The sequence below is a fragment of the Amblyomma mixtum genome, chromosome 9 (genome assembly GCF_055824585.1).
Source record: "Amblyomma mixtum isolate Tamu chromosome 9, ASM5582458v1, whole genome shotgun sequence".
NCBI classification, from domain to species: Eukaryota; Metazoa; Arthropoda; class Arachnida; order Ixodida; family Ixodidae; genus Amblyomma; species Amblyomma mixtum.
The window spans coordinates 110,175,124-110,196,734 of NC_143020.1; the positions used below are offsets into that span (position 1 = coordinate 110,175,124).

At 46.2% G+C, this 21,611-nt stretch overlaps 1 protein-coding gene across 2 annotated transcripts in view; it reads right to left on the reverse strand.

Annotated features, from left to right (window-relative positions):
- Positions 1 to 21,611, reverse strand: part of LOC149330696 (excitatory amino acid transporter-like) — a 144,779-nt gene that overhangs the window by 3,186 nt on the left and 119,982 nt on the right. For both annotated transcript variants that reach the window (XM_089561350.1, XM_089561349.1), the window contains exons 3-9: positions 18,891 to 19,089; positions 17,584 to 17,791; positions 15,703 to 15,878; positions 7,272 to 7,398; positions 5,721 to 5,954; positions 3,594 to 3,788; positions 2,465 to 2,599 (exon numbers count right to left, since the gene is read on the reverse strand). In XM_089561350.1, the coding sequence (XP_089417476.1) occupies positions 2,465 to 2,599; positions 3,594 to 3,788; positions 5,721 to 5,954; positions 7,272 to 7,398; positions 15,703 to 15,878; positions 17,584 to 17,791; positions 18,891 to 19,089 (1,274 nt within the window). The remainder of the gene's footprint in view (positions 1 to 2,464; positions 2,600 to 3,593; positions 3,789 to 5,720; positions 5,955 to 7,271; positions 7,399 to 15,702; positions 15,879 to 17,583; positions 17,792 to 18,890; positions 19,090 to 21,611) is intronic.

Genomic DNA, 21,611 nt, shown 5'->3' on the forward strand with positions numbered 1-21,611 from the left:
AGCTTCGAGGCGCCAGCGTGGGGCAAGTTGTGCCAAAAGAGTTATCCACGCCCGAGGGAAAGCGACGGGAAGAAAAACCCCCGAGGCGTCTTTCTAAAAACAAACTCTGGAACGCGACCAGAGACCTCGCTTCTCTGCGTGTCACCGCTCATGAGGGTCCCAGACGCTCCAGCTGCACAAGATAGCCGCAGGGGGGAAGGGGAGTCGGCCAAAGCTACTAAAAAAGCTAAATGACACAACGTAAAAGTGTGCGAGTGGAGGGGGGGGGGGGGGTGCAAGAACGCGAGGATAGAAAAAAGAAGAGATCTAGAGTGTACCTTTGCTTAGGACACACTGCAGGTCTTGGCTACGGGACCCTGCAGATACCGTACGCCGGCTGAGGCCCCTGTTTCGCGGTTTCCGTACATTCCGCCTATTCTGGCGCGGCAAGCGTTAGCGAGGACTTGAAAGTAGACCGGGCCCGAAAATAAGACCGCTCGGCTTTCCCTTTGTGTCTGGCTGGCCCGCTGGTCCCCGGCGCCACGGATATATGGGTGCGGCTACGCTGTCGGCGACGGCGTGTTGCAAACGACCGCCCGCGTTGCCGTGACGCGCTGTACGCTTTTAGAGAGGGAACTAAGCCACGTGGCCTTGAAGTGACGAAGACGGAGAGAACAAGATGAACGGCAAGGTCGTCTGCTTCTTGGCAGAACACGAGAACAAAGGAAACGCTGAGAGTTTCCGTTCGGGGACAGAAACTTCTGAGACCAAACAAGTCCGCGACGGCTGCAAGCCGAATATTCAAGACCTCAGCAATCCATGAGATCCTGTTGTAGCACTAGAACTGCCTAGGGTCATTAGGAGCCATGAGGGTGGTCATCATGGTTCTATGAAAGAGCAGTAGAATTGCCCAGGGAAAGTTCAATCCATGAGAATGGTCATCAGGGTCCTCTCAAAGCGAATCTTTGATAACACCGTGATGACCACCCTAATAAACACCCTCATGGGTACGCATTGTATCTCTACAGGTGTCATCCGGTTTTACTGAAAGAGTACTCTATACAGAAGGCAGGAGAAAGGTAACGTCTAGGAGGACACATTACATAAAATGTTTGGCGTCACCGGTGCCGAACAGAGGCCCACGCAGAAGTCTGAAAGAGCACTCCGCGCTTTGGTGTGAATGATGTCGACACGCGCAGTTTTGACAATGTTTGTCTTCTTGTTCAGAATAGGCTGCTATTAAGCTCGTATTCGGCGCAGTCTAACGCGCTTGGTTTTCTTCGAAACAGTTATTCCGCAAAAAATAGTCACAGTTAGACAAGCGGAAACAAGGGCGGAACACGAATGATTACTCAACCGACCAATTCAGAATATTCTACGGCGGGGATTCCGGGCTAACGCAACCTAACCACTTATGTAATGTGAATGTCCGAGAAACATTTCGGCTTTCTGCCAGTATTGTCAGTGCAGTACAGCACTCTGTCGGACGTTCTGTCCGAACACTTGAAGTTCTATTTACAATCCGGCACCGAGGTAGTGCGACAGTGCTAACAAGGGTTACATCAGGGTAAGGATCAGGAGCCCCTGGTGGGAGCCAGGCCCACAATAGACCCAAAGTGTTGAAGGCCGGTGGGGAACTGCCAACGGCGCAGACGTCGCGGAGCGATGCTGGCCGTATCCTTCTTGCTGCTGCAGCGCTGCTGGCCTTGAGGGGCCCAAACAATGTCACGCTTTTCCTCAGGCCCATGGTATCCGAAAATTGTGGTGTACTTTTTTAGGGCAACATTCTAGAGGCTTTTCCGTTGAGCTCCTATAACTTTCAAGAGTTCACAAAAAGGGAGTAAAAGGGTCACTTCGACTCGACTAAGCTGTGCCATGATATTAGCGAAAAAAAAAAACGGCGGCAAAAAGCCGATGCAGTGGCCTTCGGCAAACGGTAGTTGCAGAGCTTTCCAGGAGCTACATGTGCCACGCTCATTTTCGAAGTGTGTGAAGGTATTTTGCAGAAGGCTCCATTGAAGTGGCTCTTTTTCTCGTACTGCCTTCACCAATATTTGACACTGTGCTGTTATTCACCTTGAGCACTCTGTACGATGCTAAAACTTGGGCCTCTCTGGTAGGGTATGGAGGCCTGTGCAGAGTCTAGAACCTGGCTGACTATATGTGCTCTCCATTTCAGCTTACGTTCACTACACGGGACAAACCACTCCAGGAAGGTTGATCTGCCAAAAAAGCCAACTCTCCTGTTAACCAGTGATCCGAGACCCCATTTGCGAAGATGAAAGTTTGGACCATGTGCTTTAAGTGAGATAGTCAAGTGAAATGATCTTTGGTGCGCGTCCCACATACACACGCATTACACTTTTCGCACCTTCTGGAGACATTTGGTCCGATAGTAGACGCTGGAACACGGCGAATGTTCTTAGCGGCTCGACGGTTCGGACAGTAAAGAACAAAAAAAAAACGAAACAAAAGATAGACTCACAGCATCCAGTCGACGGCGACAATCATGGAGATGTCTTCCGTGGGCAGCCCCACTGATGTGAGCACCAGTAACATGGTGACGAGACCCGCGCTGGGCACACTGGCTGCTCCAATGCTGGCAGCTGTGGCCGTCAAGCTGCGCAGATACCACGAGAAAATGGCAAGCTATAAGCAGGCCCTGAACCAATTAGCATTTAAGTGTCTCTACGGTTGAGCAATTGCCGGCAGAATTCGCAAGGCTAACCCCACTAGTAGCTTGCGGCAACCTCGGCTTCAACCTCAACCTAACGATGAATACCGAGCGCATAAACACAGTGCGGAGGATGCATGCAAAGATGCCGCAAGTATACCCCACAAGACTGCCTGGGTAGAAGCGCTCAAATTTATTTCAAGCCCACACTACTGGATACATTGGTCTTACTGCCTCATAAGTTGAACTAATGTTCTCATCGTACCTCAGAGTTTGACATCGGTCTGATTGCAGGAACAGTCACACAAAAGTGCGCGGCGATAGAAGGGGTCGCAAAGGAGTCTTATTTCTGGGCTGAAATGACGACTTCCCAAGACTTCTGTTAAAAACACCTACAAAAATGTCAATAGACAGTTTGAAGGATGCCATAGCCTGCCAAATGAAATTTTTGTGCGGAAATTGAAAGCAGTAATGAATTCATTAATTCTGTTGAAGGGAAGGCTTGACGACCGTGTTTTTTGCAACAGCTGCGCATCGACGCATGACCTGTCTTTGTTCCCATTTTTTCTCTGTAGTCTTTCTAATGCTGTATATTTTGTACAGTGCAATTATTTTCCCATGTTTGAGATATTTATCTCCTTTTTTCGCCACTGCCTCACTGTAATGACTTTGGACATGACGGGTAAAATAAATGAAATGAAAGTCGCTTCCTTTCCCCTGTTTTCGGTCTTCAGAACGCGCCCTTTTCTTGCCTCGTATGCGTGACGCTGAGGTCACATGGTTAAAGTCGTGCCTATACATACCAACTATGCAGCCTTGATTTACAATTGTGCCACGTATCAGGGGTAGTCACATGACTGGTTGCTCCTTCCCCTAAAGTCATTCCTGAAAGGTCTGGCCTGAAAGTTACACAAAAGGGCAGAATGCCCAGTGCACTTACCTGACGGCAATAACTTCCCCAATGGAGAGGTTGATGCCATTCATCTGGGCGATGAAGATGGCAGCGACGGCTTCGTACAGTGCCGTGCCGTCCATGTTGACGGTGGCGCCGACGGGCAGAACGAACCGGGTCACCCGCTTGTCAATGTGGTTGTTTTCTTCCAAGCACCGGAAGGTCACCGGCAGAGTGGCCGCACTGCGAGCCGGTACGGGGTCAAAGGTCAAAACCATTGCATTTTGTCTTTCTCTGGCAACATCTTTAGAAGTCTCTCCGACTTGAACGTATACCTCACTACTGCCTGTACTAGCAGTGCTGTGATGGTAGTTATTATATAAAAGCAACAAACAATTATTATCGACATGCTCCTCGCTGAGTCTGAGCCTTGTTGACATTTTGAGGCTTGTTGATCCCTCATGTCATGTCTCACCTCGGGACCCTTGTAGTTTAGATAAATAAATAAATAATTAAGTAAAATTGTTCTATCGCTCACCTCCGTTCTTAAAGCACAAGACAGATTCAAAGAAAATTTATTGAAACAATGTCACTATTTGAACACAAACACAAGATTCTCAAGTACAGGACAGACAACACACTAAAATGCAATTCCATAATTCAGTCAACAACGGCGTTGTTTTCTTGATGTAGTAAAAGCGACATGGTCCAATACAGGCGCTTTGCATGGTAGCGTCACATCAAACAAAGGAACCGAGGATTTCCGGGCTGTCTTCAGCACGGGCTAGGTGAAATCGCTGCACGTCTATTTGGCTGCTGCAGTGTTTATAACCACAATGAAGCAAGCGGCTCGTGATACCAGCTAAAAGTATTGGCCATGATCAGCTTTCTCCTTACGAGACATGTACAGCAATAGATAATACTGCTATGGATAGAAAACGGGCAAAATCGTAACAGGTAAAAGGGACATTCCGTAACAAAGTATTTGTACTTCAGCGTGGAACATGAAAAATGCGCTAGGAGAATTATTCTTGAGAAGGAAATTTGCTGAAATAGAAACTCCAGAAGCAATTGCTGGCTCATTAAGATCAGTCATTTGCTTTTGAGATTTTTTTTGCTGGCACTCCAGAGTGATATTGAGAGGCAAACGAACACTGTCCAGAAATAAAATAGACAGATAAGCGGAGAAGCCTTCAGAAGTGGGGCAATCTTTTCTGCTTTGGCTTTCTGGATATAAAATATTGCTCTGAGATTTAGTTTAGATAAGTAATCGAAGGCATCGGGTCAGAACTGAACCACTTTGTTTCTTTACTGTGGCATCTATCCGCCTTCAAAGAGTCTTGTCGATGAGATAAGCAGGTTTTACACTGATAGGTGAATAGAGCTTCAGACAGGACTAACTTCTGCGTTCCAAGTGTCTTTGTAGAGCTTATTTCACGTAATTCGACTCGGCGGCGAAATTCACTTAAAGCGATGTCAATACCTATTCTCCTCTTTAGCACTGACATTGCTCATGCTACCTGAGGACTTGATGCAGCAGTACCACTGTTGCTCGAATCAGTTTCCCATGTTTTATTTGTTTGAGCTCAATAGGAGCAGAATGCATTAGCCTTCTCGTTAGTCCCTCGTTCGCACAGTAATGACAACTTCGATAATGTGTGCACTTCTTATTCTCTGATCTGCCTGATCCCTCCACCCGCATAATACCAGTATTTGGCATAGAAGCGCTTTTGGAACATAGACGTTTTATTCCTTATATCTCTGAGGATGTTGTGGCATCAGACGCAAGATAATCATAGGCTTCCTCTCGTAGTAACACTATTAAATTTCAGAACTCTTTCCAAATCATATCTCAACGAAAAACAGCTGAATAAATTGAAGCAAGTTTGCAAGCTCGGTAGTTTGAACTATGTAAATCAGGTTGGCGTTATAGAGACCTTCTCAAAAAGAGTTCTACGGGCGCCGCCATATTGGACACCAGGCTGTGGTCGTGGTACAGAAATTAATTGAGGATTAAGCGCCCCCATGTTCGTCCCAACCCAGAAAACCGGTTGTTTTCCTGGGGGTCGTGAAGAGGTCTATACGTGCGGAAGGAGGCACCACAGACCGGAACTGTGCTTGGACCTCGTGAGGGGAGGGCAGGAGGAGGTTCGTGAGGAGGAGGTCTCCGCTCACCTGGAGGCTGTGCCGAGGGCAGTGATCCATGCTTGGAGCATGCCCTTGAAGAAGGTGACTGGGTTCTTCCGGGTGATGAGGAAGTAGATGAGCGGCAGCGTTATGCAGGCGTGGATGAGGAGACCCGTGATGACGGTCAACATGTAGAGACCCAGCTGCTGCGCCGTGAGTGCCAAGTCCTTGATGGACATGATCTTGCCGATGATCAGGGACATGATGCCGAAGGGTGAGTACCTAGAGGCAGAGAGGTGCCCATATGAAGAAACGTTCCAATGCTTTGCGCAAAGGAGAACACAATGGCTCTTTTTGAAAGATGGCTCCTAAGTGAGCCAATGTTACGCGTAGACTGCAGCACCTCTCGATGTCTTAATCGCAAAGCAGGTGGCGATATTTATAGAGCTTGTCTTAGATCGGTGAGGATAGTGATAGGCTCAACTGTTCTTTTCGGACCTAATTTGGCAGCTCCTGCTGATATGCTGGTGATCTGCCGTTATAATCATTAATAATTAAAAGCTACGTCCCCTTATGTTTCAAGAGAAGTCAGGTGTATTTCGTCCTATTTATTACGTTCTTGAAAAGAGCTTTATTACTTGAATGTTACTTTCGGTACGCAGCCAAGATTCGACTGTGGTTTGTGGCCAGCTAGTCATGCAGCTCTGTTAAAGAGAAAATGCCCTTCAAAATTTTTTGTGCTATGAAGGAAGAACAGGAAGATTTCCGACGCCAAAAAATAGGGGAACCCGCTCAAAATCCGCATAGTTATTGGAACACTATGCTTCAAAATCGCATAAATATTTATATAACGCAATCAGGAACAAGCTTGCGTTTCAGAATTTCCAGCGTTGTTGCGAAGGCACCAAAATGCATTTTGTTTCAGACAATTGGCAATGAGCGATAAATTTTGCGTTAGGGACATTCACGCTATAACATGTTGGTGGGAGCTCTTATTGACACTGTTTTGCAGTGGATGGATTTAAAAGGGAGTAGTTTACAAAAAGAACTAGAAAGATTGTTCGCATGCACGTAGGAAATGTGCCTCGAAAATAAAAAATAGTGCATGAAGTTGCATGAACTGAGAAAAAATTGTTTTGAAGGACTTAACTTTGTTTCATGAATTTCTAGCGCTGTTTTTGGGGACGTTCATCGGAAACAGCAAAGTGTAGTTCCACATAAGGAAATTAACGTCATCTACACAATGTACAACGTCAATGGCGGTAAACTAAAGTGGCTGTCTCTAGATGCGCTACAGAAGAGAAAGCTCGCTTATAAAAATGGTCTATAGACTCCTGTAGACTTCTTATAGACTCTATTGCCTCCCTATTCCTTTTGTCTGTTTAGAGTTATCATCTGCCTATAGGCAAAAGTCGACTAGAAATGTATGGCTGCAAATCTATAAATCGTCTACAGACTGCCAACTGCCTACAGGAGTTGTTTTGTCGATTGAATAGTCCATATGATTTGTCTATAGAAGGTATATAGGCTTTCTGAACATTCTAAATACACCCCAAAAAAGGTTTCAAGGGCGTATATAAGACAGAGCTGCGAACTTACCACATGACCAGGACGACAATCTTCATGATGATCTCATTGAGACTGCTGAAGAACTGCACCATCAGCTCAGCATCTGGTCCCATCTGGCCAGCGATGATGCCGAAGGCGATGCAGAACACGATCAAGCCTGATTAAGAATAGAAGAGATTCGGTTGTAGATGTACGGTGTGTGCCTCTACACTTTTGACATTTCCAAAATAAACGGCCACATAAGGACCCGATCACTGCTCGCCGCTAGAATTATTCAAAGGTTTGGCATCGTTAACAAAGAGTGCAAAGAACGAAAGCGACAAGCAATTGGGGCGTAATGCTGTGAAACAAATGGGAATTATTGAATAAAAAAAATCGCCCAATAAAAAGTTGAAATTCAGCACCTCATGTCAGTCGATGAAGAGAAGGGAAAAAATAGCAAGAACAGGGGTGCTTCGTTTCAGTCAGCGTTCTAGCAAGCGAACAGATAAGAGAAATTAGGATTGGATTTTCGGGTTGGGAAATCTTGGAAGGTGTGAGGAATCCATCAGCCAAATTGTGTGAAAGAAGCAAGGATAGGAAGAGCTGTTAGACCAGCAAACGAAACAAACTCTTAAACTTAAATCTACACCTCCAGCAGTAAAGACACGACAACGGGGAGATCTGCATCACTCGCAACTTGTGCCTCCAACAATGCGGTTAATGACTGCAGTAACATCACCACCATGCTCCTGCAATGTTCATCAGAGCGCAGCGGCATGTTTCGACTCCTAAGAGTCGTATCCTCTAGTGCTCTTCTCATAACTACCGTCACTTTTCTTTTTTAGCACCGACGGTGCCACCGGTGATGGCGCACCGGACGCAGGACACAGAGATTCAAAACGGAAAGCAGCCGCTCTGAACTCTATGAGCCTAGTTCGCCGGAGCGCATATCCTAAAGCATCGTGGCGCCTGGTATGAGGCCAGCGGCTTCGGGATCATTCACTCAAGCGCGTGCTGCAAAGGACCACCGCAAAGGCCAATTTCGCACCAGTGTTGTTGCGCAGCCAAGAGGTACCCCTTGAATGCACCGTGTAGACGAGCAATCAAAGTACATTTCAAGCAGCAAGCTTCTCTACCATAAGAAGAAAACTTCTAGCCTTTCAAGGCCCTTTAGTAATTAATGCTGCTATGATAGCTCCATCATTCTGCTGAAGCGAAGAGACTTTGGCGTGGAAACTTTTGACCAAGACTACCTCATAACTTGCAGTATTTGCAGTATTTGCAGTATTTCCGATTCCACGAATATGTCGCAAGCGCTACGGTGTTCCCAGACGCTGATATAATGCCGTCACACGAGTTGCAAATCGATTTCTCGCAAAAGCTTGCACAAAACACCGGTCGCGCGCAGCTGGCGGTTAGTTGGTAGTCCAATCGCGTACAACGAGTGTAGCAAATGCACGCGGCGGAGGAGCTGCCGAAACAGCCTGCTGCTTCCCGTGGAGCTATAGTCCCTTCGCCGAGATCTCTTGTAGGACAACACTCCGGTCACGACGTCGGAGAATGCATTCGGCGCACCACCACGAATGCGTCTGCTCATTTCCCTTATAAATATGGTCTATAAACAGTCTATAGACTTCTTATAGACTGTGCTGTCTTCCTATAAATATTTATTTTTGTCTATTCACTGTCCACAGACAAAAGTCTACTATAAGTGTATGGCCATAAATCTATAGACTGTCTATAGACTGTCTATAGCATTTGTATTGCCTACAGACTATTCTCCAGGATTTGACTGCAGAGATTCTACAGACTTTATAGACATAAGTCTATGGGGAGTCTATAGACTGTCTAAAAATTTTGTAAGCGTTGTTTCCGATTTGTTCATTTGGTTCTTTCCACCTTTCTTGATTCTATCTTTCCGCCTTACATTTCTTCCTTTTTCTTTCTTTATCTTTCGTTCTTGAATTCTTTATTTCATTTTGTTTGCATTTTTTATCCCTTCTTTTATTCTTACTTTCATTTGTCTCGGCCTGATTTACTCCTTTATTTCTTTCATAATCACTTTCTTTCATTCCGTATGCAACTCTGTCTTTCCCACCACCTATCTGTCTCTCAGACGCAGATGCACGTATGAACAAACAAGCATCACTCACTGGCCCGGACACCAGAAGCGTCCACCGGGAACATCGCGACGCCCCTGTTCCCAGGGGTGTCATCCGACCGACGCTGCCCGGCTCTGTCCCACGTGACAACTCTCTTTTGCGCAAGCTGAGCGGAGTGGAGTGAACGATGGACGGGCGATGGTGGAGAAAATAAAAAAAAAACACTCGGCGCCGTAACGGGAGGCGCATTTAAATATCCCCTCGAATGACGCAATCCGAAGGTCGCAACGGTCCGCTGGATGCGCCGGGTTTCGTTCCTGTGGCACGCTGCGTCACCACGGGGCTTTGGCAATTCAACTCCACGTGCCGCTATCGTATTTCCCATGACGAATGGAGAACAAATGAGCAAAAACGGCTGGTGCCCATTCCAGGAATGCCCAAGTTGCAAAGGGGAAACCAAGGTTCGGCTTTGTACCTCTAGGCTCGCGAAATTTTGTGACGTAACGATTACGGTAATTGTGGTTCGGTTAAGAAAGAAATGGAGCTTCCAGTTTGTTTTGGAAATATGGGAGGAAGAAAGAAAAAGAACTTCGATGGAGGTCGCCATGTTGGATTATGAAATGTCCATGTCGCGTGGTGCATTGTAAGTGCCTTCTTCGAGCATGCTTGCCAAGTCTAAACTCTGCGCAAGAAATGACTAAAAGCGCTGCAAGGGATTTGCAATTGGGGAGTTAACTCTGTTGCCCTAGCTATTGACCCTACGTGGCAACTATCAGTCTTAAGGAGACTAACTCAGCGACGGGTATCTGTCATTGCTTGTGTGCCCCTCCCCCATCCCTGGGACTAACCGCTCGTCGCTTGTGCTAAGTGGTACGATTAGTCCCAGTTAACCCTACTTGGACTACAAATGTGTCTGTGTGGATAAAAGGTATAGAAGCCTCGCGCAACAAACTTGGTTGCATTCTTAAAACAACTACCATAACCGAGTACATATAGGCTTTAAACCCGGCTTAATACATTCTTTTAACTCCAACCAGGGTGAAACGCTTCATGAAATATAGGCTACTTTAAAAAAAAAAGCCTTCAAACTTTCTTTTATGCGTAGGACACAAAATAGAAAAAGGTAGCGATGACTACAGGGAGCTTAGACCGACGAAAGATAACTCTGTTGAAGAAAATGAGAGAAGCCAAGAGCCAAAGATATCTGAAGAGTAGGGAAAAGTAATACTTATAAGCTGGCGTAGGACATTAACGATTTTTAGGGTAGAAAGCTCATTGTGATGGTACCTTGCATAGAATGCGACCGTTCATTGTTCAATAACTGCTAGTGACAGGCTCACCACGTGTTTCGTGATATACATTTACAACTGTATATCACGAAACGCGTTCCGCTCATTTCGCACGGTAGCAAGAGGCGAATTGCGCAAACACTTTAGTTACAAAGATACTCGCTGTCTTCGACGGGCATTCCCAATGACCGTGTGAACGGGAGCAAGGCCAGTGCCCATCGCACCCACGAGACTCGTTAGCTAAACGACCGCAGGCTCAAGGCCAATGAAGCACACAAGACATAACCGATTAGCAGCCACTAAACGACGCGTAAGAGTACACGTTGGGAGAGCGTCTTGACAAAGACCCGTCGCTAGTTAACCGAGACTTCTCACTCGAACCACGCAAGCGGGAGCAGAGAAAACATTACGGCATAAGCTGTTGCTCTTGGAACGCATAGGACCTCGTTATGCCAGGCACTGTGGCTGCCCGACATGTTATTTTAGGCCCGTCCCTTCTTCCGTAAACAGAGCAGCGAAGAACGCATCGAAATAACTCTTTTGAAGAACAATGGCTGGAGTGTAGAAACACTATACCACTCTTCTCTGTGCTTAGCGTCGACTGGTTATTTTCTTCGCAAACACAACGTGTCTTAAGCAGGTGGTAGAGAGCGGAGAAAGGGGATGGAGCAAGAGTTCCACTAGCTGTTTTGAACTGAAGATAGAAGGAGTTCCTCCAAGATTAATGACTTCGGCGTCATATTTCGTGACAAAAAACGCCCGCTCAAACGTCAGCAGACGAGAAAGTTATCCAGATAACAGAGAGGCTCGTGGCCTTGAGAATATGCCCTTTTTGGTTGCATGATTCGGGAGGGTTGATCAACTGAAGGTATTCCAGTAAACACCGTATACGATGAAGGTAGCTCTCACCCATGTCCAGTGGAAAAAGACATTGCTCTGCGGACAGTGGCGCGGGGGACCTGGTGTGGCCATGCTAAAAGGGTGAGATTTCTGGAGATGGTGCCTGATGTCAGAGTCGCGTGCTACAGCAGTATGCACTTCGTCGGCAAGGCCAACGATAGTTGTCCCGAAAACTACTTCGCTTTGAGACAAGGCTCAAATTTCGGGAGCTTATCTTCTTTATCTTGAGCTGTCGTTCTCTTCACGGACTTGTTAAAGCAAAGCCGCTACACCGAACAGGGCGTGAAGCCAACGGTCCAGGCAAGACGGGCGCCACTAACAGCTGTCAAGTTTGTTTAGAAACACACGCCACAACAACACGAACCGACCTCGCAAGTGCTCCTAACTGTAACGTTGCCTGCTTCTAACATCCCTTCTGACCTTTGTCAAAATGTTCTGCCCATTGCTCTTTGCATGGTTTAGTATATAGCATCAACTGTCCGAGTGAACTAACCTTCCAAGTATCACCGACTTCCTCCTTTTATACAAGGACTTTTCTCATATTTCTTCAAGTTCTTTTTACAGCTGTCGTAAGTTTATTTAGGGCCTCCCCGCTTTGATTACTGTTCGCCGACGCGTCTCCTGGCAAGGAGTGAGGGGTCTAAGATAGAATTAGTGTTTTCTCTATTATTTTATTAAACCCTTGCCTGCTGCCGGGATACTGTGCCGCAATGTGGCATATCACGCAATGTGTTCCTGTTGCCGCGTGACTGGCCCTGCACTACTATTTCCGCGTTATGCAGCCGCTCCAAACTTCCGTATTGTGTTTCTCAACAAAGTGCCCCAGAAAATCTGGCAGTTGGCCTGCAATGGGTTCAAGTGAGTGCTCCAGCATTGTCAAAAGCGACAACAGCGTTTGGCCCTATACCGCTCAATTTAGCTTCATTCTACGTTCTTTTGTAATAGCCACGGGAGTCCCAAAAATGTTGCCAAGTTTTGCGACTAGTGTCCTCAGGCTTCGCGGCGATAGTTTTATCGAGAACTTTCTTGGCAGTGAATAGCGCAGAATGACGTAACGAAAAACGTCATCAGTCACTGTTGGCCATTAAGAATGCAGAACTGGATGCAGGTGAGCCAGGGAGTAAGCTCTTTACAAAATGGGCCCTTTGTGTTCACGTGACGCTGCTAGGCCTAACCAACGCGGGCCTTGACGGGGTTTCCCTGGTTAGTTGTGAATGGCTATGCAGCACAACTACAGTAAACATCATTTTTGGACAATAATCGTCGCTAAGTTTGTTAGTAATTTCTGCGGAAACGTCCACAAGCGCTCTGACTTGTTTATTTCGAACTTGTTAGCCCCAATATCAGGTGGCCAAGTCTAATCCGTATCCCGGTGTACCGCATAAACAGCCCTGCTGCTTTCGTGACCACTACCATTACAATCGTCTTACTCCTCGTTATCAGCCTAATTATGACCGCTGCAGGACAATGACCTCTTGCACTCATCTCCAGTTAACCTTGCCCAGTGGAGCTACGGTCATCATACATCCTCGGAACTGTGTCCACTAATTACTTTTTATTCACCGAAAAGCCCATTCGCGCTTCTAGCTCTTTGCATGCTAAGCATGAGAACGCCTACGACACAAAACTGTGCCACAGATGCGCGATGTAAAGCTCGTCCCGCGGCAGCAGCCAGCAACAACCTCAACCTGTTTTTCCGCAGGCAAGAACGGCTGCCGACGACTTCAAAAGAGGACGGCTAGAGCAGAGCCTTCTGGGAATGACACTTCTCTCGACGTTGACGATGATCACGCTTGTTATTACGACCACGATACAACACTGGCTCAAACACGCATGCGTCATTTACTCTCCCCTTCTACAGACCATGTGTTCATGCAGGCTCCCACGGCCCCGCACGATCAAAATGTAACGTACAGAGTGAAATATGGGGCCACCGCTTCTGTGGAAACATCCCTCTGCGTAATTGCTGCTTGTATGTTGCCTGCATACCACTTCTCTCGACCTCACACTCACTCTTCAACCGTCAACAATCAACCGGGACCCCTGCATGGCACAACCCCGAGGCAGGGCACCCGTAAGCGGAATATATACCATTAGAAAAAAACAACAACAGAACCGTGTAAAATATGCAATAAAATATTTTTCGTTTTGTTTTACAACAGATTTTTGTGTTGTTTTGTCGTACAATACATTTTTCTGTTGTTTTGCAGTAATTTTCTGCAATACTGAAGTTTTTCCTGATGTGCTTGCCTGTGGTCTTTAGTTCTTTATTCTTTATTCAATTTTTACCCCGCTTAGCCCGAAGGCGCTACAGCAGGGGGTTACAATGATGAAAAAAACACATCTTCATTCACTCAGCACACTTGCTGACCTGAAAGGCGATTCCATTCACTGATAGAACGCACAAAAAATGAATTTGCATACATATTAGTTCTGGTACGGTATTCCAAAATCTTAAAGCAATGATCAATACGAGAAGAGACATAATGGGCGTTTCTTCAGTGCCTTTCTGTAGTAATTACACAAAATTATGTTGTTACTAGAAAAATGTTTGTTGTTACTATAAATTCTTGGTCAAAAACACCATGAAAAATCTTTTGTGACGACCGAAATTTTTCTGTCGTGTTTTTCTACTGTGTTTTCTGGATCGCAGCCTTACACTCTCCCTCTAAAACCTCCTCGCAAAACAGCCTGCTTTTTTTCGGCCCGCAACACTCTCTCCTTCGATCGCCCTCAAACAGACACATTCTTTATGGTGGCCAGAGACCGGCCGGGCCGTGACGCATTCATCTGGTTCGTCTCACGACCTCAGCATCCCCACCGCCGGCTCCGGTGGAGAAAATGGAGCGAGTGCTGCCAGACAGCGTGTCCTTGCGAGTGTACGAAACAGGGGGGACGTCAGTTGCGTGTCGTTCCGCGCATTAAGGCGCAATTAAGACGCGCGCTTTTTTTCTTGTACGCCCGCCGCCGGAAGCGTGTCCGTAGCCTGCGTGTGGTCCCGTGACTGCCCTAGTTTTGACGAAGAGACACGGTTCCCTCTCCCTCGTCCTCCCCTCTCCATCCTTTCCCTTCCACCCTTCTCCATCCCCGATTGGCTTATCACAGCCCCACAGCAAGTGATGACGTCACAAGAACATCGTGCGGACTCAAAGAGGGGGAAGCACTTGTGTGCGTTTCTAGGGCGCGGACGCTCGGTTAATGTCAAGAGATCATTAGGTACTCTTTCACGCTTGCTTTTAATTGAAATTCTTACTTTGTGCTCCGCAGTGGATCGAGTTACAAGCACACCCAGGTTTCGCTCTAGAAAGATTTCTATCTACACAAAAATGTACTAGACAGAAGTGCCAGGGAGTTAATTCTGAGCAACAGAGAGGCTGGAAAGCTATTTGCGTCCGCACTGAGGCGGTCGCTTTGTTTAAGCTCCAATCAGTAGAAATAATCGGAATCTCGTGTGGGGCGCAGGTTTGTTCATGTTTCCAAATGGGCACCTAACTAAAGATAGCCAAATCGCAAAAACTTGAAGTTAGAAGGATGAGCTTCTTATGATCCAAAACGTCCCCCCCCCCCCCCCCAGCATATTCTCTTAAAAGATGACTCTCACTATCTCAATAATAAGCTGTCTTGACTAGGCTAGCAAGTTTCAGCACACCATATTTAAAAAACGACGGGTTTTAACTTAGTTTTCAAGATATGTCATCAAATCGATAGTAGCAGCAATAAGTGCAAAAAGATGGCGTTAAGTTGTAGCCATCGGCATTTATCGAATTATTCGTTATTGTAGCGAAAGCTACATTGGCCACGAAATTGCGATTTCGCTGTTGCGATGCTCCGAGGAGGCACAGAGACCGACCTTGAACCGTTGTCTAGCAACCGCCGTAGCTGGCGGACGCCGCACACTCGCCGCGCCATCTGGCATGACGTCACACCGCGCGCATCGCCGCCGAGCCGCCGCAACCGTTTGGTATGACGTCACACCGCTTGCCTCGTTGTTGCGCTCACTTTCGCTGCGCACCTAAGCCACTGCCAATTTTTACTTCGAAGTATACCCGGGCCTCTTCAACTTGGGTATAACGAGGTTCAACTATTTCGAAAACAGATCGCGACTATTCTTTAGCAATTCGTTAAAGTCATACTGCATGCACTAAGCTCGATAAACTAGAGAGCAAACAAAATTTCCGCGCAACTCACCGAGGACGTTCGTTCCGTCTTTGAACTGGAGCGTTCGTTTCAGCACGTAGGTGCTCGCGTTGGTGGCGTTAAGAACTTCGTCGGGATGGATGAAGCGCGGCTTGGGCTTCTCTTTTACGTATGTCGTCTCAACTTGCTGGAAGCAGGCTTGCAGGAGGTTCTCAGGAAACATGTTCCTGCGTGAAAAAGTTAGCACTCCGTTAGCGTTTCTACTCTAAACGCAAGGTTTTACGATAGACATCTTTGAATTTATGCATTAAAAAACGAAAGGTCTGCTTGCGTCCTTACGTTCCTTGACAACGCTGAAGTATGCGAAGAAAAATAACACAGTAGAATTTTTTGACAGGTTAGCTGGTACATCGTCTTGAAAGAATATCATACGCCAAAAAAGGACGAAACAGGAAGGAAACATAGAACGGGAAAGAGGCGCAACTTCCAACTTTAATAACACAAAAAAAATAACACACATATCGCGGTCTTTGAACTGTTTGGTGTTCCGAATATCGTGAACAAAAACCGACATCCTTTGGTGTGCACTGCTCCGCAGAACATGGCAGAACAATTTTTTTTTTCTAGGGTGCTTTTTAAGTGTAGACTATAGTAGTATACGACTCAAGAACAAAGAGGCTCTTCCCCGACAAAGGACCCCCTTACAGCCCTCTCTCTAGCATGAACGTGTGCATCTCTCTAGTGTCACAGAACATACGCAATATTTCATAATCACTTATATCAGCCTTACCCACACAGACGCTGGAACGCTCGAGCCCGTGCTGCTACCTAGCGAGAGTTCTGAAACCCTACGACCGGATCAACTCCGAATCGGAATCCTGGCATAACCTCTGGCGAAGTTTTGAAGGTTAGAAAATAGTGAGGCTGCCTATGAGGTGGGCAGCCAACTATTAGTAACGGCGTGCAACTTTCAGTCTGAGTCACGTCCATGTTTCTAGCATAGCGTAGCAGTTCATCTCAACTCCTGAAGTGGCCTGACAGTCGGCCTACTTTGTACCAATTAGAGCATTGCATTCGTATGCATTGGTCCGACTGCAAGTTTTATAACTGGTATTTTCAGAGAGCTCTGATACAGTGAATGCGGAGTTTGAGATGGAGGTGTTACCTCTAACAGCGAGCACCATTAGAAAAAAATCTACACTCGAAAATATTCAAAGAAAGTCAGTGCGATTTATTTATAATTCATACAGCTGGCAGACGTCCCCTACCATGTTACTTAAAAAAGAAATTTGGAGTCTGCAGCTGAGCAGATACCGCGAGAGCCTTAAGTGCATGTTTATGATTGTTCACAAGTTAGGAATAAACAGCAACAAGTCAACAATGTTCTACCATTCTTTAAAAGTCAAGGAGTGCTCATGCCGCACTGAAACATATAAAACTTCCCCCATACTGTGGGGGAATGGAATGTCCTGAAAGCAAATATTGTAAAGGCTTCAACTGTGGAGTCGTTTACGGCGTTATTTAGGAATTCTTAACAATTTTGCAGCATTCAAGATTTTTTTCTTTCTTTCTCCCAGTGCTCATTTTGACGCTAAGTGTCGTCTAATATTGAAAAATGTTGTTTCTTTTTCTCGTTCATTTCTTCTGTACTGTGTACTGAATAGCGTGTACTACAAGGAGGTTTTCTTTTTGACAAAGTGTATTTTAAAACCCACTCCTGCTTAAGGCTTTGCTAAAAAGCCAGCAGTTTTTTGTAAATAAATAAATAAATACACTGTCTCGATAGGTTGGTGAGCAAATTTATGCGTGATTTAGTGTTAGTCGGCATCAACCGAGGTAATGCAATTAAGGAGGGAATACTTTTGTGCAAGATGGTAATTAATAGTTGAGAAGAACACATTGTGTTCGTTGATTCCGGGACGGGGCGCATACCTGACGAGGTCGAGGAATGCGTCGAGAGTGGAGACCTTTTTGTCTTCGGTGCCCGTGCCCACCTCCTCCTTGATGGACGGGTCACCCGGGTGGATGACGGACACCATGATGATGCCCACTATGGCGGCGAAGATGGTGGTCGCGAAGTAGTACACCAGCGCCCGGGAACCCATCTTCCCGCTCGATTTGGGGTCCAACATGGACAACCCTGAAAAAAAAAAACAGGAGGGAGGACGGTTTAGGTTAGTTTAGATACGTGACCTGCAAGCCTTTGATCGTACTCATTCATTATAGTATGCGGGATAAGTACTATACTATACTATACTATACTATACTATACTATACTATACTATACTATACTATACTATACTATACTATACTATACTATACTATACTATACTATACTATACTATATTATGCTATACTATAAGTACTCTTGAATAAAGAAAGAATAAAGTATTGTGGGAGTGTGAATCGCATTTTGTTTCTCCGACGCATTGACCATTATCTAAACCGACTTCTTGAAAGAGTGTTCTGAAAGTCTCCAGGTGAAGTGTCCTGTCATACAGGCAGTAAGTCGGCACAGAAGTACAGAAAGCGCAATCGGATGCAGCTTAAGTCTGCAGTGATCTCTGCACAGAATTAACTCGTGGTAAACATTAGTCCGTTCTTAAAGCCATTTAGTTACCTAAACAAAATGCTAATCACTATAGTCGGATACAACTTAAGTCTGCAGTGAAGCTCCGCCCACATTCAGGACCGCCGCACAGAATTCCCCCACGACAAAAAGTAGTCAGTTGATAAAACTTTTTTTTTTTGCCTAAACAAAAAGCCAATCACAAGAAAAAATTATAATATCTAGACTTTTGAAACCTGGATTGTTTAATAAAGTCAAACATTAAAGAGCTGACTTCTTCGACTGTAGTGATTGGCCAGCGGAGTAATACAGGACTCCGCGGACCGTGGCCCAGTGTTAGCAACTGCTGTTTTCTTAAGTTGTATCCTGCTATAGAAGAAATTATAAGCCTAGGAATTGGGATGCCTATGGCTTGTTTGATATAAACATTCAAAACCTGATTTCGTTTGCTCTTGTAATGGGTCAGCGGAGTAATACAGGATGCCGAGGACCTTGACCCGTTGTTACCAAGTGCTGATGTTTTTTTTAGGGCTGTATCCTACTACATCTACACATCTGCTCTCAGGGAAAAGCCTTGAACTGGATGCCAGCCGAAACCAGCGTAAGAAAGACACCAGCACATGATGGGAGGGTGCGGGTGACCCACTATACTCGACTCATGTGCACGCACCTGATATCATGGACGATATGATGAGGGGAAGGATGAGCATTTTGAGCATGCCCATGAGGATCTCTCCCGGGAAGGAGACGAGCATGATGACGTCTTCGCCGTATGTGAAGAACCGCGCCAGGAAGCCCAGCAGGAGTCCCAGTAGCACGCCCAGTATGGTCAACACAAGCAGCAGGTTGTCTTTCATCCATGCCCCGATCTGCGAGCAGAAAGAAGTTTTTTTTTCTCTTTAAAATCAACCAACACCAAAGTCGGTACACAGATAAGTCGGTGCGTGCCAGTTCGATGAAACTCGCTGTAAGCCGAGAAGACTTACTGAAACATGGGGTAAGAAAACTCAGGAATAAGGGAGCATCATCATCAGCCTGACTACATTCACTGAAGGGCAAAGGCCTCTCCCGTGTCTCTCTAATTAATCCTGTGCTTTGCCTGCTGCGGCCACCGTGTTCCCGCAAACTTCTTGAGCTCATTCGCCCACCTAACACTCTGCCGCCCCCTGCTAAGCTTCCCTTTTCTTGGAATCCACTTCATTACCTTAAGGACCAGCGGTTACCTTGCCTGCGCATTACATGCCCTGCCCAAGCCTATTTCTTAATCTTGATTCCGACTACAGGATGTCATTAACGCGCGTTTGTTCGCTCACCCACCCTGCCTGCTTCTGGTCTTTTAACGGTACACCTATCATTTTTCTTTCCATAGGAGTGTCATGTGACAATTTTAATGCCTATTCATAAAAAATAAAATCGAGAAAGTCGGCTTCCATCTGAAAGCCTGTTGTTTCTTTCATTGGTCAGGGTCAGGTCTCTGCCACAACGTGCGGCCTACTGTCACACGCCCGGCAGAGTGTGAAAGAGAAAAGGGAACGGTTTAAAGAAAGGTTGCCTCGCAGAAGCCAGTCTCATGCTACAACGCTCTCTGCTGAGGCAGAACTTCCGCCATGCATTCGAAAAGAAGGAAGAAGAAGTTAGTCCAATGTGCTAGTCCGCGCATTAAAGTTACGCCATTAACGTCCGCAACGCGATCGTAATCGTCGTTGTAGTCATCCCTATGTGCATTCTCCGCGACACAGAGCCTCTCCGCTATCACTCATTTCTAGGCCTGTGCGAGTAATTGCGGTTTGGCTCGAAACAAATTGGAAACGAAGAGTACTTTTCTGCGACTAATTTAGACGCGAAAATTGTGAGTAATTATGGTACATAACGATATTGCATGAAAAAATGAAGAGTGTGTAGAAAACTCTCTCGCATTAAATGAAGCCATATGCACATTATCGACAAATGTCAATCAGAATTTCAGTGCCGACCTCCTGTACACATAGCCGGCCTATCTTCTGGGTGTGAGGTAAATTCCGCCCAGATGCAGGTATTAGGCGCCGTGTGCCGGTTCCCGTTCTCCATAATTAACTGATTTCAAAAAAATTCGCCAGATGATATACAAATTGGTTATTCTTAAGAAAATTCGAACTGCGCGCCTTATAGCCAGCCGGTAGCAATCCCGGATGAGCGGTAGTTAGCGTGAAAGCCAGCACCAAGTTCTTACGGTAACCGCGAGAGGGTGCGTCTCTCTGGGATCAGAAACTACACGACCGTTGGCAGTTCAGTCTGCTGCTTTGAAACTCAGCCAGGCTACGCTCAAGTGGAACGCGTGTAAGTTGCGCCGTTTTACGCGAAAGCATAAATGCCATCTGTCGCTGAAAAGCCGAAGTCGGCCTTGCCGTCGGCGTGACGGAAAAATCCAGGGTGGTCGAAAAGGTGGCTGTTACAGAACGTTCCCATAGATGGCACCAGTAACAACAGCAGCGCATTCGAAACTGCCAAGTATTCGCACAAAACAGTCTAGTGTAAATGCTGGCCAGCTTTTGCCACAGGTGCCTAGCAGACGTAGTCCCCTCATGGTCATTCGTTATCATTTCATCTGCGTATTCTTTCCTTGTAAACGCAACAAGTTTAGAGGTAATTTGTATGCTTGCAATTTATTTAGAGAGGGATAAATCGCAGAAACGATTACATATCGATCATCAACCTGCAATCATCGGGCTTTCTAAGACCGCTGCAAGACATGCAGCAACCATAGGTTTCCAATGATTGCTGCATGCCTTACGCGAAGGCGTGCCCGCCTCTTCCCCTGCCTTCAAGCCTCCTGACATCAGTACTTAATCCGAGCCTACGTGTTCACTCACTTTGTTTGTTTTTATTTAATTTTAAGCCGTTATGTCAGCAGCTCGTGAAAACATGGTGCTTTGAACCTCTTAACGTTGCATTTATCAATTTCGTCCTATTGTGGCAGCATTGCTTTTATTTCCATGTCCACAATTTGCACAATAATTTCGCTTTTATCCGCCGCGGAGGCTTGATGGCCATGGCATTCGAATGCTGAGCCCAAGAAGGCGGGATGGTATCTTGGTCGCGGCACATTTCGACAGAGGCGATATGCAAAATGCGCCCATGTACGGCGCGATGTCGGTGCACTCAAAGAAGCCCATATAGCATAAATTAGTCTGGAATACTTCTATACGGCATCTGTAATAGCCAATCTGCAGGTTTGGGCTATACAGAGCAACATTCCACACAATAGCTCGATTTCCAAAACTTCCACAATTTTCATTTCCACAATGACGCAAGTGTGTGTTCACGTGTGCCTCCTACCGTTGTGCTATGTGTAGGGTGCAAGTTCCCGGTCATACCAGTAACTAGTTCTTTAACCGTATCATCCAGTATATGT